Raw genomic sequence first — 13,871 nt, forward strand, 5'->3', positions numbered from 1 at the left:
AACCGAAAATAGTTGCGTGTTGGTCTACTAAAAAGTGAACCAACGTCTGCTGTTCACACTACTTAATTCCCAGCCAATTAGTTTGATGACCAAACTATTTATCAATTTTTTGGGTGTACAATTTGTTTGAGATGTACAACTATTTGAAATTCAACCAATGAAATTAAAGTTCTTCCGAACGTCACTAACTAGGGAACTTTAAAATATTTTATCCATCGTCTGCTTACTATCTAACGTAGCTATTATCGAAAAGGCAGACATAAATTATTTAGATTCTAAATTTCATACAGAACACGGTCAAACCCAGACGAAAATTAAAGACGCCACCATTGAAGTCATAGCAGATGATAATTAAAACTACCCAAATCGTCAGCCATCTTGCTATTGCGACATTCAAATATTTAATATAAAAATAATATTGGATAGTCTGAACGGATCACAAGATTTGGTTGAATTTACGATAGAGCCTTTGTCGTAAAGATCGACTTAAGTAGAATACAATTTTAACACCGATCCAATATGTTTAACAGCTGATACTAGAAGATTTTTAACGAAATGATGAAGCTTATTATATAAAATTTAAATTTTATATATCTAAATATATTATAGAAAATCACTTTTTGTAGAAATCAAAATATTTTAAAGATTATAATAAAATTTTAACGCAATAAATGTATTTAACAAAAAGAGTTAGCTTTGACCCGCAGGTTTTTTTAACAACATTTAAAGTATATAAATTCTTAACTACAAATGGATGTTTTATTTAAGTTTCCAAAATGTATTTATGTTATTACACGAAAAACTATACAGCAATATATTGGTGTTTCAAACTTTTTTGAATAAATTAAGAGTTATAGTTCCCTCCTCAGCACAGAATATACAAAGACCCGAAAACATTTCGTTTCTTAATAAAATTTTAGACAAAGTCACTTTAATTTTGTAGAAAGTACAAGTTGGAAAGCCCAAATATACCTCTCCGCGGAAGAATTGTCCCTAGCGGTATTAATTTCTCGAGAGGACCCTAAAAGATAGATCTCCGCAACTCAGAGTTATTTACTAAAAACGTAATCCAGGTTCAATCCCGCCCGGTATAAAATTTTAATTATAATTAAAATAATTGAGACGAAACAACCGAGTATAATTTATTCAGAATATTTTAAATTAAAAAGTTACAACAGTGAGTTAGACGTACTAAAACAATGCACAATTGAATATCTACAGAGGGTATTTGTATTTTTCGCGCTTACGAAATACTTGCCGCATCTTTAACGCTCATTTTATTTCAAATTAAAAATCTTAATCAGTCGAGAAAAATAAATTACGAAGTAATGACGACCCAGTTAAAAACCAGACCAACATAAGTGTAAGTGCACGATGTATGCAACTCGATAAAAATACTCTAAAAGTACTTACCCACACATAAATTTTTTTAAATGTAAAATAATTACACCAAAGAAAGGTTAATATATTTTTAAAATTTCAACCATTTTTTAGGACACCTAGCGGTAGTTATCGCTTCGGGACAGAACATGCACACACATAAAAAAAAAATTAAAAAACCCTCAATCTAAAATCTGAAGCCAAACTTTTTGCCTTTTGGGTAGAATGTAATAGAATAGGATCAGCAAAATAACGACTTAAAAAATGTAATTTTATTTTATATTTTGCTTCGGGGTTCGACGCGAATATAGGTAAAAGAGGATTATTCTGCGCAACTTTTAATCAACTGGGATAAGATGAATAATTATGGAGCGAAAATTGACGCGTCACGAATAAAAAAAGAACGAAAAACGTTTATAGCTCCAGTCTCAAATTGAAAATTCTTTCGACGATAGAAGGCGTCATTAATTATTTTTCTTTGTTTCAGCGGGGGGATTCCTGTCTCCCTAGTCCCCCCCCTTAGCTGATAATTCTGCCTTCCCCTTAGCAGCATCCTCCAAAGGACCAATATTAGACGTCTATAAAAAATATCTATAGACACATCTTAGCGGATACGTGTATTTAGGGAATATATTTTACGAGATTTTATATTTTATGACTTGTTGACATAAAAGTGAACGTAAACTTTCGTTAGAGAGATTCGGTGAGCTCTGGCGATCCGACGCGGTAGGCTGTCGTACGTCCGCCATGGGGGCCCTGCCTATATCCCCGTCTGTCGAGGGCGTAAGGACGTACCACCCCATAGAGTAAACCACTCACATAGAGTGAAAGGCTATCAGCGAAACTTGTGAACACTTTTCTTACGCAATGTCTTGTTTTCGAGGCGTGAAATTAACAAGTTGGCCTAAAGGTACAATATCTGGATTTTTTTCCCACGCGAAATCGTCCAGTGTTAGATGAGGTTTTAAAGTGTATGCATCGTGTTCTAAAAGTTATCATTTTCTATTGCTTAGTTTCTAAAATATTTGAAGTAATTTGTGGCTTGATTGCGTTATATTTTTCTTCCGGTTATTTTTGCTCTGAAGCCTGAAAGATTGGGTTATTATTATATATTTTCTATGGGTTATTTTTGCTTTGATGGCTGATCTATTGAGTTATTATTATATATTTGTTTATGGGTAACAATAATAGGTTCAATTTTTAAATTTACGGCCCGCTTTCTTATTTTTCGTTTCTAAAAACAAATTTATCGCCGTTGTAACAGTTTTGATTAAGCGTAGTTATAGTTTTGTAAGCCGAATAAATCCACTCCGAGGAGAGGTAATATTACGGTCTTGACCGACTTGTATTCTTGTTAATTTCTTTTGGTTTTTTAAGGTGAAACCACAACGTATATGCAAGCAAATATTCACCTTTCTAACTTCTATTTTATTCATCATAACCCTCTAATACGGGTAATTGCATCTACCTTAAAAATTAATGACGACAAATGCTAATAGCGTCTGCCATACAAAAAGAGGGCGTAACGGTAGCTTTCGGTTGCAAAGAAGTTTGACCTCGTTTGTATATTCTATAATAGAAACAAATTCATTGAAATGAAGTGGCGGAGTGGTTAGCATTTTCGCCTCGCAGCGAGAGGAGCCGTGTTCGATCCCAGCTTTTGGCACTGGACTACTGGGTTAAAACTCGGAACTACTCCTTCCGCGTTGAGTTTTCAAGCTCTCTCCAATTGTTAAATGGGTTTTCCCTGAGTTTTTCGTTTTCCCATTTCCATAAAAGCTACGCAATTTAACCGAGCCACCTGATTTAAGGGAAATAAAAGTCGCTAGATGATGTGACACTTTATAATATTAACGGTGAATGGATTAGTAATTCGTTGTCTAGGGATACATTAGTTACGAAAAGTGTCAACATTAATTAAACTACATAAATAAGAAGTCGTAATGTAGGCACTAAAAATAATTTAATTATGCATTGAATGAGTTATATAATGAATAATGGACATACATAAGGTAGATATAACGATGGAATTTGGCTCTGGTCTTGCATTTTTTTTTTATTGAATCAAATCCCTAACTTATCCCTGAGCTTTAACGAAATTATTTAAATCCCTGACCTTTAACCAAATTATTTAAGTCCCTGACCTTTAACCCTATCATTTAAATCCATGAGCTTTAACGAAATTATTTAAAGGGGATATAACCTCAGGTATTTGGTGTGGAACACCAACGTTAGCAGCTCTGGCCGCTCTTGCCTTTGGCTTTAAAAATGTTTGGCGCCACTGTACAGGGTAATTTGAAAAATTGAAGGGGTTTTCCATAAAGATTGCTTTGCAGGTTATATTCCCTTTAAATCCCTGACTTATACCTGACCTTTAACAAAATTATTTAAATCCCTGACCTTCAACGAAATTATTTAAATCCATGACCTTCAACGAAATTATTTAAATCCCTGACCTTCAACGAAATTATTTAAATCCCTGACCTTTAACGAAATTATTTAAATCCCTGACCTCCACGAAAATATTTAAATCCCTGACCTTCACGAAATTATTTAAATCCCTGACCTTCACGAAATTATTTAAATCCCTGACCTTTAACCAAATTATTTAAATCCCTGACTTATACCTGACCTTAAACGAAATTATTTAAATCCCTGACCTTCAACGAAATTATTTAAATCCCTGACCTTCAACGAAATTAGTTAAATCCCTGACCTTCAACGAAATTATTTAAATCCCTGACCTTCAACGAAATTATTTAAATCCCTGACCTTCAACGAAATTATTTAAATCCCTGACCTTTAACGAAATTATTTAAATCCCTGACCTTTAACGAAATTATTTAAATCCCTGACCTTCAACGAAATTATTTAAATCCCTGACCTTCAACGATATTATTTAAATCCCTGACCTTCAACGAAATTATTTAAATCCCTGACCTTCAACGAAATTATTTAAATCCCTGACCTTTAACGAAATTATTTAAATCCCTGACCTCCACGAAATTATTTAAATCCCTGACCTTTAACCAAATTATTTAAATCCCTGACTTATACCTGACCTTAAACGAAATTATTTAAATCCCTGACCTTCAACGAAATTAGTTAAATCCCTGACCTTCAACGAAATTATTTAAATCCCTGACCTTCAACAAAATTATTTAAATCCCTGACCTTCAACGAAATTATTTAAATCCCTGACCTTCAACGAAATTAGTTAAATCCCTGACCTTCAACGAAATTATTTAAATCCCTGACCTTCAACGAAATTATTTAAATCCCTGACCTTCAACGAAATTATTTAAATCCCTGACCTTTAACGAAATTATTTAAATCCCTGACCTTCAACGAAATTATTTAAATCCCTGACCTTTAACGAAATTATTTAAATCCCTGACCTTCAACGAAATTATTTAAATCCCTGACCTTCAACGAAATTATTTAAATCCCTGACCTTCAACGAAATTATTTAAATCCCTGACCTTCAACGAAATTATTTAAATCCCTGACCTTCAACGAAATTATTTAAATCCCTGACCTTTAACGAAATTATTTAAATCCCTGACCTCCACGAAATTATTTAAATCCCTGACCTTTAACCAAATTATTTAAATCCCTGACTTATACCTGACCTTAAACGAAATTATTTAAATCCCTGACCTTCAACGAAATTAGTTAAATCCCTGACCTTCAACGAAATTATTTAAATCCCTGACCTTCAACGAAATTATTTAAATCCCTGACCTTCAACGAAATTATTTAAATCCCTGACCTTTAACGAAATTATTTAAATCCCTGACCTTCAACGAAATTATTTAAATCCCTGACCTTTAACGAAATTATTTAAATCCCTGACCTTCAACGAAATTATTTAAATCCCTGACCTTCAACGATATTATTTAAATCCCTGACCTCCACGAAATTATTTAAATCCCTGACCTTTAACCAAATTATTTAAATCCCTGACTTATACCTGACCTTAAACGAAATTATTTAAATCCCTGACCTTCAACGAAATTAGTTAAATCCCTGACCTTCAACGAAATTATTTAAATCCCTGACCTTCAACGAAATTATTTAAATCCCTGACCTTCAACGAAATTATTTAAATCCCTGACCTTTAACGAAATTATTTAAATCCCTGACCTTCAACGAAATTATTTAAATCCCTGACCTTTAACGAAATTATTTAAATCCCTGACCTTCAACGAAATTATTTAAATCCCTGACCTTCAACGATATTATTTAAATCCCTGACCTTTAACGAAATTATTTAAATCCCTGACCTTCACGAAATTATTTAAATCCCTGACCTTTAACGAAATTATTTAAATCCCTGACCTTAAACGAAATTATTTAAATCCCTGACTTATACCTGACCTTGTCCCTCCGTTTTGCATATAGTTGATTTTAAGTTAAGATTATTTTTTTCAAATAAATCCCATTTGAAAAATGACTTTGCAATACCATCTGGAATTTAAATCTTAATAAAATTAAAAGTTAAAAAACTGAATGTTTCGTTTGGGTTTGAATTTTACTTTTTGTCCACGCTAGTCCCGGAATTAGGACTGAAAATGCAAAAATATGTTTAGTATCACGAGCTACGAAAGGGGAGAAGTTACATGAAAATGGGGCCGACATTTTAAGATGATTCTGATATTTAAGATATATACAAAGAATGCTTTATACAAATATTGGTTCAGTATGAGTTATTTTGAGTTGTAAAGTAAGTAAGGCTGAGCGAGTACTTGGCCTTCTTGGAGGTTGAGTACTCGAACTCTATCTCGAATGAGTAATTGGAGAATACTCGTCGATTACCGAGTACCAAAAAGTTGCATCTTCGGGTACCCCATTACTCGAATAAGCTGCTCTTTCAACGCATCGAGTATTTGGTTTTTTTTCTATCCTCGTTTCTTCAAAGTTCGAAAGGGGGTATTTACAACTTTTTGGGGGGCAATAAACGGTACCTACAAAGTTGTGGAAACTGGGGTTCATTTAAATTAAGGAATATTTTTCGGCATTGAAAGTTATTTTATACTCCTTTTATATATAATTTCATAATTACTTGATTAAACCAGCTCCTAATCAAGTACTCGATAATCCCTCTCATTAAAAATATTACTCGAGGTTTTTATTTAGTTACTCGACTCGAATACTCGATGAAATAAAAATTGATACTCTATAACCGACTCGTTTGCCTAAAACCACTAAACCAGTTGTCAAGAGGTATCGCGATAAAATGAAAGCAGAAGTATTTGGCAGTATTTCGATTGATAAGCTTTTTGTGTAATTTTGTAGACTCAGAGGCTAGAGGTATTCGGTGCTTGCTCGTAGAGTCGTTATTAAACCTCGCCTTGAAACGGCAGCCATGATATTATTTTGAGTCACACATCACGAGGTACAAACCCTGACGATCCTGCGACGCAAATAATGACGTAACCATCATGGGTGTTTTAATGTCATCGCCGACTTAAACTCGTTATTTTGACCACGGTAACAGTCACACCCACTAGCAAGCTACGATTATGCTAACCACACTCCCGTCTATCGTCGAATGTTGTTTTCAAGTTGAATATTATATTTTACCCAGCATCCCCAAGCGACAGTTCAAAGAAATCGAATCTGGGATGGCGTTAAACATTCGTATTTCAACAAATACTTAAATGATAAGCATAAAATATAAAATACTTAACTTATTAAGGGATCTTGAATTTTAAAATTTCGATCCATGGTTCTATTTTAAAATGGTTTAAAAAGATATAGAAGAACTGCTACTTCATGGAATTTAAAATTTGATTAAAATATTGTGGATGAAGAAGCAGTTCTTTTTAAACCATTATTAAGGGATGTTCAAATGGGCGATCTTTAGAATTTTGTTTATTTAACTTATTGGAAACTCGATATGTTACAGAAATCTCACCTCTACATTTCTTTTTAAATTTTCTTCCGCAGGTAATGGTCAACACCAAACGGGACCAATAAACCAAGACATATCAAATCAACCAAGACTCTACAACAACAACAACAACAACAACAGCGCAATCATGTCGGAAGACCAAAACATCAGCGATTGGATGAATGTAACCGGCATAATGAGCTGCAACGAAACCTCCAACGTGAGTAGCAGTGGCAGCAGCACGGCCAACTGCACGGCAACCATGGACATGATGGGCGACCCGCCCTTCCTCCTCTTCGAATTCGTCAAGATCCTCTACGGCATCGTCTGCCTGGTCGGCATCTGCGGAAACTCTCTGGTCATCTACGTCGTCCTTCGCTTCAGCAAGATGCAGACGGTCACCAACATGTACATTTTTAACCTAGCTGTCGCGGACGAGATGTTCTTGATCGGCTTACCATTCTTAATCGCGACGGTCACCTTCCAGTACTGGCCGTTCGGGTCAGTCATGTGCAAAATCTACATGACGACCACGTCAATCAACCAATTCACGAGTAGTTTGCTACTGACTGTCATGAGCGCGGATAGGTACGTGGCCGTGTGCCATCCCATCTCGTCTCCGCAATACCGCACCCCGTTCATCGCTAAGTTCATTTGTTTGACCGCGTGGACGGTCTCGGCTTTGCTAATGGTACCCATTTACATGTACGCAAGCCTAATGGTGGACGCGAACCCCAACGTGACCATCACGAGTTGCAACATCTTCTGGCCCAAGAGCGAGTGGATGGATGGCCAAAAAGCTTTCACGCTGTACTCCTTCACTCTGGGTTTCGCCATCCCGCTTGTTCTCATCCTGCTCTTCTACTTTTTGGTCATTTGCAAACTGCGCACCATTGGACCCAAGAACAAGTCCCGAGAACGAAAGAGAAGTCACCGGAAGGTCACTTATCTCGTCCTGACTGTCATCACGGTGTACGTCATCTGCTGGTTGCCCTATTGGATCGCGCAAGTCAGCACCATCTTCGTACCCAACATCCAACAACACAGACTCATGTTCCTGACCATTAACCTGTTGTCAGGGTGTCTCAGCTACGCCAACTCGGCCATGAATCCCATACTGTACGCTTTCTTGAGCGACAATTTCAAGAAGAGTTTCGCCAAGGCGTTCACGTGCGCGGCGGGCAAGGATGTCAACGCGCAGTTGCACATGGAGAACAGCTTCTTCCCCAAAACGACCCGGGGAGGCTCCAGCCGGGCGCAGAACAAACGCAACGACCCTCCCAAGAGCAGTCAGACGCCCCAAGACACCGAACAGTCGACGGCCATCACAATGGCTTCGCGTTCCAACACGCAGTTGACCCCCGCCACGACTACAAGTAGCGGAAACACTTTGGCCCTACCCGAGACCAAAGAGATGAATTTGAGGAATGGTTTTGCCAAACCCTCCAACGACGAATTGAGTTCCCCGACTAACGTGTGAAATCGTCACCATTTTTAAAACTCACGGTTGTTCGCAGCTTCACGCGTTTGGATGTATTTCACGTTTACGCGTCAAGAAGTATAGTTTTTTGATATCGCGCGACGTTATGCCGTCACGAGTGACGTCAAATTGGATTCCATTGAAGGGGTCGATTGTTTTAAAGACCCGCTAATTTGTTCCGGGATTTGTGAAGTTTTACTGGGACGTGGATGGAATTGGAGGTTTATGGATAAATGGCGTCATCCGAAGGGATAAGAAAACCATGTTTGGGTCTCCGTTAATACTCAAGTCGCTCTCATATACTTCATGCTCGATTGTGGAGCTTTCTCGTGAAGTTAAGCTCGTGAATGATGTCATGTATATTTAAACGTCATGTGTTGTGACAATTTGTGACTTGGGGCTCGAAATTGTCATCAAATATCATGACTATGACTATGCTGCGAGGAAGAAAACTGTATTTTAAAGAGAAGCATTTAGAATTTATTTAGAATAGCAATCGTTATTAGTTCATCAAATCGAAATTGTGTATTCTTTGAACCAACCAATCAAAATGAACCACTTTATTACCACAACCCATTAGAATTTCCAATTTAAATTCACCAATCAAAATTAACCATTACGTAAATCCACGGAATCAGAATTCGCCTTTATTTAATCAGCTACCTCTAATTTCACTCTAACCACTCAGAATTTGCGAATATTTAAATCCAACCAATCAGGATTGACTATTAACTTAAATTCAAACCAATCAGAATTTTCGATTATTTTAATTCAACCAATCAGAAATGTCTATAAATTTTAATCTAACCAATCAGAATTGACTATTAAATAAAATCAACCGACCGTAAATATTTCACTATTTAAGTTCAACCAATGAGAAATGACCATTATTTAAATAGACCAATCGTAATTTACCTTCGCGATTTTTTTAACGCCACAAGTGCCGCCATCGCGCGGGCGGTTCAAGCACCTTCTGTAGCGCGTCCTCCATTCAAGCAAATGCAGATAGACTAAGCCTACTTTGCAAGCAGTCAAAAGGAAACGTCTACCGAGCGACTAAAAAGCCATTAGGCCTCGGCCAGTAATCTACTGAGGAAAACAACGCTTTCTAGAACGACTTCCTCTACTTGCGCGAAACGTCGAAAACGAGCGTAAAGCTTCACAAATAACTGAGCATTGATGGCTCTAATGGCATTGCGTTGCTAAAGATAATAAAACGCCACCAAATGTTCTTCTATCTCATCGTTAAAAAGACGTAAAAAACAACAACAACACCCAAATACTTTGCGGTATGGAACTGATAACCAGCTCCTCTTATCGGGAATTTCGTGAACGACTCTGCTAGAAAATGTCTTCTCAATTTCTAACGTTATCTGCAGAAATGTCGGGCAGATTACAGGTCCGTTTTGGGGTCTCAATTTGGACATATCGGTATATGTGATTATATATATACTAGGGAAAAAAGTGGTACTATTTATTACTAGAAAACTATTTGTATTGTTTTTTTATATAATAGAGCATTATTGTGTAGGTTTTTTTAAATATTATAAACGTTATTAAGTGTATATCGAGTTAAGCTGTTTTTAATGGGTTTACGCGCAATTGGTTTTTGTGGAATTTAACGAACTGATAATTTAAACTTTAATTTATTTTTGGGCGAGGAAATATCGTCTGATTCGGATTTTGAAGGTATTGATCTAAGTTATTGGATTGCTTTGTTGAGATCTATATTTAATTTGCTTTATAAATTTTTTTTGGTAATTTGTAGTTTTCGACTTTTTCGATACTCAGAAGTATCGATAACTTTGGATATTCAGAAGTATCATTAACTTTGGATATTCAGAAGTATCGATAACTTTTGATATTCAGAAGTATCGATAACTTTTGATATTCAGAAGTATCGATAACCTTTGATATTCAGAAGTATCGATAACTTTTGATATTCAGAAGTATCGATAACTTTTGATATTCAGAAGTATCGATAACTTTTGATATTCAGAAGTATCGATAACCTTTGATATTCAGAAGTATCGATAACTTTTGATATTCAGAAGTATCGATATCTTTTGATATTCAGAAGAATCGATAACTTTTGATATTCAGAAGTATCGATAACTTTTGATAACCAGAAGTATCGATAAATGTTTGAGGTATCGATATTTTATTTAATATTTAGTGGTATCGATATTTTATTTGGTTCGACTTTTTAGTAGTATCAATATTCTATTGGAAATTGATACTAACGAATTTCACTAGACTAGGTGCATCCATTGACGAATCCATGCTATACTGGTAATTTAATTACATCGACATTTCATTTATTTGCGATTTTAGTGATATTGTAAATGTGATATTTTAAACTTAATAACACCAACATTTGGTTAAATTGAAATCTTCTTTTCAAAATATCTATTATCGGTACACGGTTATTTATTACATTTCTCAAAGAACCAAAATATTTAAAAACTATCAAAACATTTTGCGCAGAAACCCATGCTAACAGTCGGTTAACATAATTTAAAAATATTTAGAAAATTAAAAAAAAATGTTACTATAATGTATAAATTTAATTACCTAGAATGCTCTAAAGTCTACTTAATTTATAAATAAAAACATTAAGATGAATGTGCCTAATGTTTTTAAAAACACGATGTAAATCCCATGATTCACTTTAAGGAAAATGTTGGAATTTTATTCAAATTGAAGTTAGTGAAAAGAAATAATTTATTATTTATTTTAACCATTATTAACTTATTAGTAGATGTTAGTAAACTAGCCCTCTGTACATAACCACCCCAAAAACCTCAAATTTATAAATAGTTAGAAAGGCACTTTATACAAATTAGTAATAGTTAAAAACCACGTCTTAATGGTTAAAATGTAACTTTTATAAACGGAGGGAATTTAGTAGGATTACTACTCTACGTTTTAGGTTAAATAAACTACTAATTTCGTGAGAATTAATCTACATATAGTAAGAAACATACTGTTCGGTAGTAGAAATTCTACTATACATGGAAGAAATAAATTACCACAAATATATTGTAAAACACTATGAACAAAAGAAATGTACTATCGAGGGTAGGAAACCAACTATCGAGAGAACGAAACCAATTATCGAAAGAAGGAAACCAACCTGCCGAAAGAAGTTAACCAACTATCGAGAGAAGGAAACCATCTATCGAGAGAAGGAAACCAACTATTTACTGAAGAAAGGTTCATTTAGTTTGTAGAAACGAAAAAGTTGTGAAATTGGTAATAATCCTACTATATTCCTAAAAGTAACCCAAAGTGCATCGCGCGCTATAATTTCTGCAGCTACATATAGACCTTGAAAAACTGCCCTTTCTAATATATTTCGAAACGTATTAATATATAATTGTTAGACCATCGTGAAAGATAAATTGCCAAGAAAAAATCTCTAACTTATAAATTAGTGTTTAATATATTTCTACTCCAAATAAATCATCTTTTTGGGCCCTTGTTGAGCGTAACATTCCAAAATTTGTATAAAAAAAACCCTGTTAAAAATTAAATTGTATTTCCCCATGAATAAAAACCACAACCCAGCAAAATAATTCTATTATACATTGAAGAAATTAATGAAAGTTCTATAGCATTTGCTCAAAATATGTTTTAAAGTATCCCAATGTAAGGACAGGAATAATTCAGAATAAAGACTTTTTGCTGAATGCAGTTTGTGAAATAACTTTATACTTGTATACTAACGCCCAAAATACATTTATTGGTCATTCATATACTTCTGATAACGACGACTTTGTTATCAAATAATATTTAATAATATTATTATAAATTGAGGTTTCTATATATTAATAAGAAATATTTCAAAATTTATTTAATTTTATTTCTAATGAATATTCATATGATTAGTTTCTAATAATTTCAATAATTTTGTTGAAATATTAAATAAAGTAGCTCTTTTTTCAACAGATGTCACTATCGCCGATATCAAAACAAGATAGTTAAGCTACATTTTGACCCAAAAGGCGGGTACTTATAGGTGCCCCTGGCGTTGATTGGCTCGTTTGTAAAATGGTCAAAAAAATAAATTATAGTAATTTTAAACAATATTTTTACATGGGATATATATTATATAACTTAGGTTAAAGTCTACTAAATAGAGTATAAGTGGTCTTAATATAATACCCTACAATTGATTTCTGACGACGTTATCATTTCGCTACTTTGAATTTTATCTTCCCTTGCCATAAATAGATGGCACCACACTCTCCACTAAAGACTTTTTTTTCGATGAATCGGATAGATTCGTGGCTATCTCTAATAATAGGGGCCTTTTTATAATACAGGTGGCTGTGATAGAGCCGACAGTTGCTTTAAATTGCCATTGATTCGGAATATTATTTTATACACTCAAAAGTTCCTCGTCGTATATTAAAATTAAACTTTATTTAAAATAAATCAATTTGAAATCAAACAACCAGAATGAAATATTTCCCCAACAAGTGACTAAACAACGCCGCTCGTAAAATTTTTCAACCGATGCTTTCTGCAATAAATCGATTTTTCGAAACATAATAACAATAAATAATAAAGAGATGAAGGAAAAAAATCGAAATATATTTGGACCTTTTTTTGCCTCGCGTTTTTACACCTATAAAATCCAATAATATTCAAGGGGCACCTCTTTTTCGACGGAGCCAATAAGAAAACCATGTCAGAAAGAAGAGCTTGTTCGTTCTTGCCAAAAAATATCGACGATTTCAAATATTTTAAAATCAAATAAACATTATTGGCCCTATTTCCAAGGAATGTTTCTATTTTCGATCGCCGACCACGTTATTAAAGAGGTTAAGATACCCCTCGAAAACGTGAAAGGGAAAACTTAAGGGGGAAGACTACAGTGGCCATTGTCTAGTTTCGCGCTATTTCAAGCTGAACTCTTTTATTTTTGTGTTTTAACTTATAAAATTATTATTGATGTGTATAACAGCTTCTTGTTTAGTGCTTAAAATAATTTTGACAATTTTAAATTTCAAAGTAATTTAATTATTACGTTTTAATTCGGATCCCCGGAGCTAAACAAGTTGGGCAAGTGCCCAAACTACCCTTTAGTTATAGCCTTATATCTCGTTA

General features: G+C 34.5%; 1 protein-coding gene across 1 annotated transcript; it reads left to right on the plus strand.

Moving 5' to 3' along the window:
* Nucleotides 1-2,211: 2,211 nt before the first annotated feature.
* Nucleotides 2,212-9,318, plus strand: LOC149962168 (somatostatin receptor type 2-like). Its single transcript, XM_090164552.1, has 2 exons — nucleotides 2,212-2,290; nucleotides 7,333-9,318. The coding sequence occupies exons 1-2, from the start codon at nucleotides 2,248-2,250 to the stop codon at nucleotides 8,754-8,756; spliced, it is 1,467 nt and encodes a 488-aa protein (XP_090020678.1). The 5' UTR covers nucleotides 2,212-2,247; the 3' UTR covers nucleotides 8,757-9,318.
* The last annotated feature ends 4,553 nt before the right edge of the window (nucleotides 9,319-13,871 follow it).

The sequence above is a fragment of the Leiobunum rupestre genome, chromosome 1 (assembly GCF_980474605.1).
Source record: "Leiobunum rupestre chromosome 1, qqLeiRupe1.1.hap1, whole genome shotgun sequence".
NCBI lineage: Eukaryota > Metazoa > Arthropoda > Arachnida > Opiliones > Sclerosomatidae > Leiobunum > Leiobunum rupestre.

What these genes read in the sequence shown, in the direction of transcription:
- LOC149962168 (XM_090164552.1), top strand. Translation starts at nt 2,248, where the DNA reads ATGTCTTGTTTTCGAGGCGTGAAATTAACAAGTTGGCCTAAAG. An exon ending in ATTAACAAGTTGGCCTAAAG is followed by an intron (nt 2,291 to 7,332) that starts GTACAATATCTG and finishes TTTCTTCCGCAG; the next exon opens with GTAATGGTCAACACCAAACG.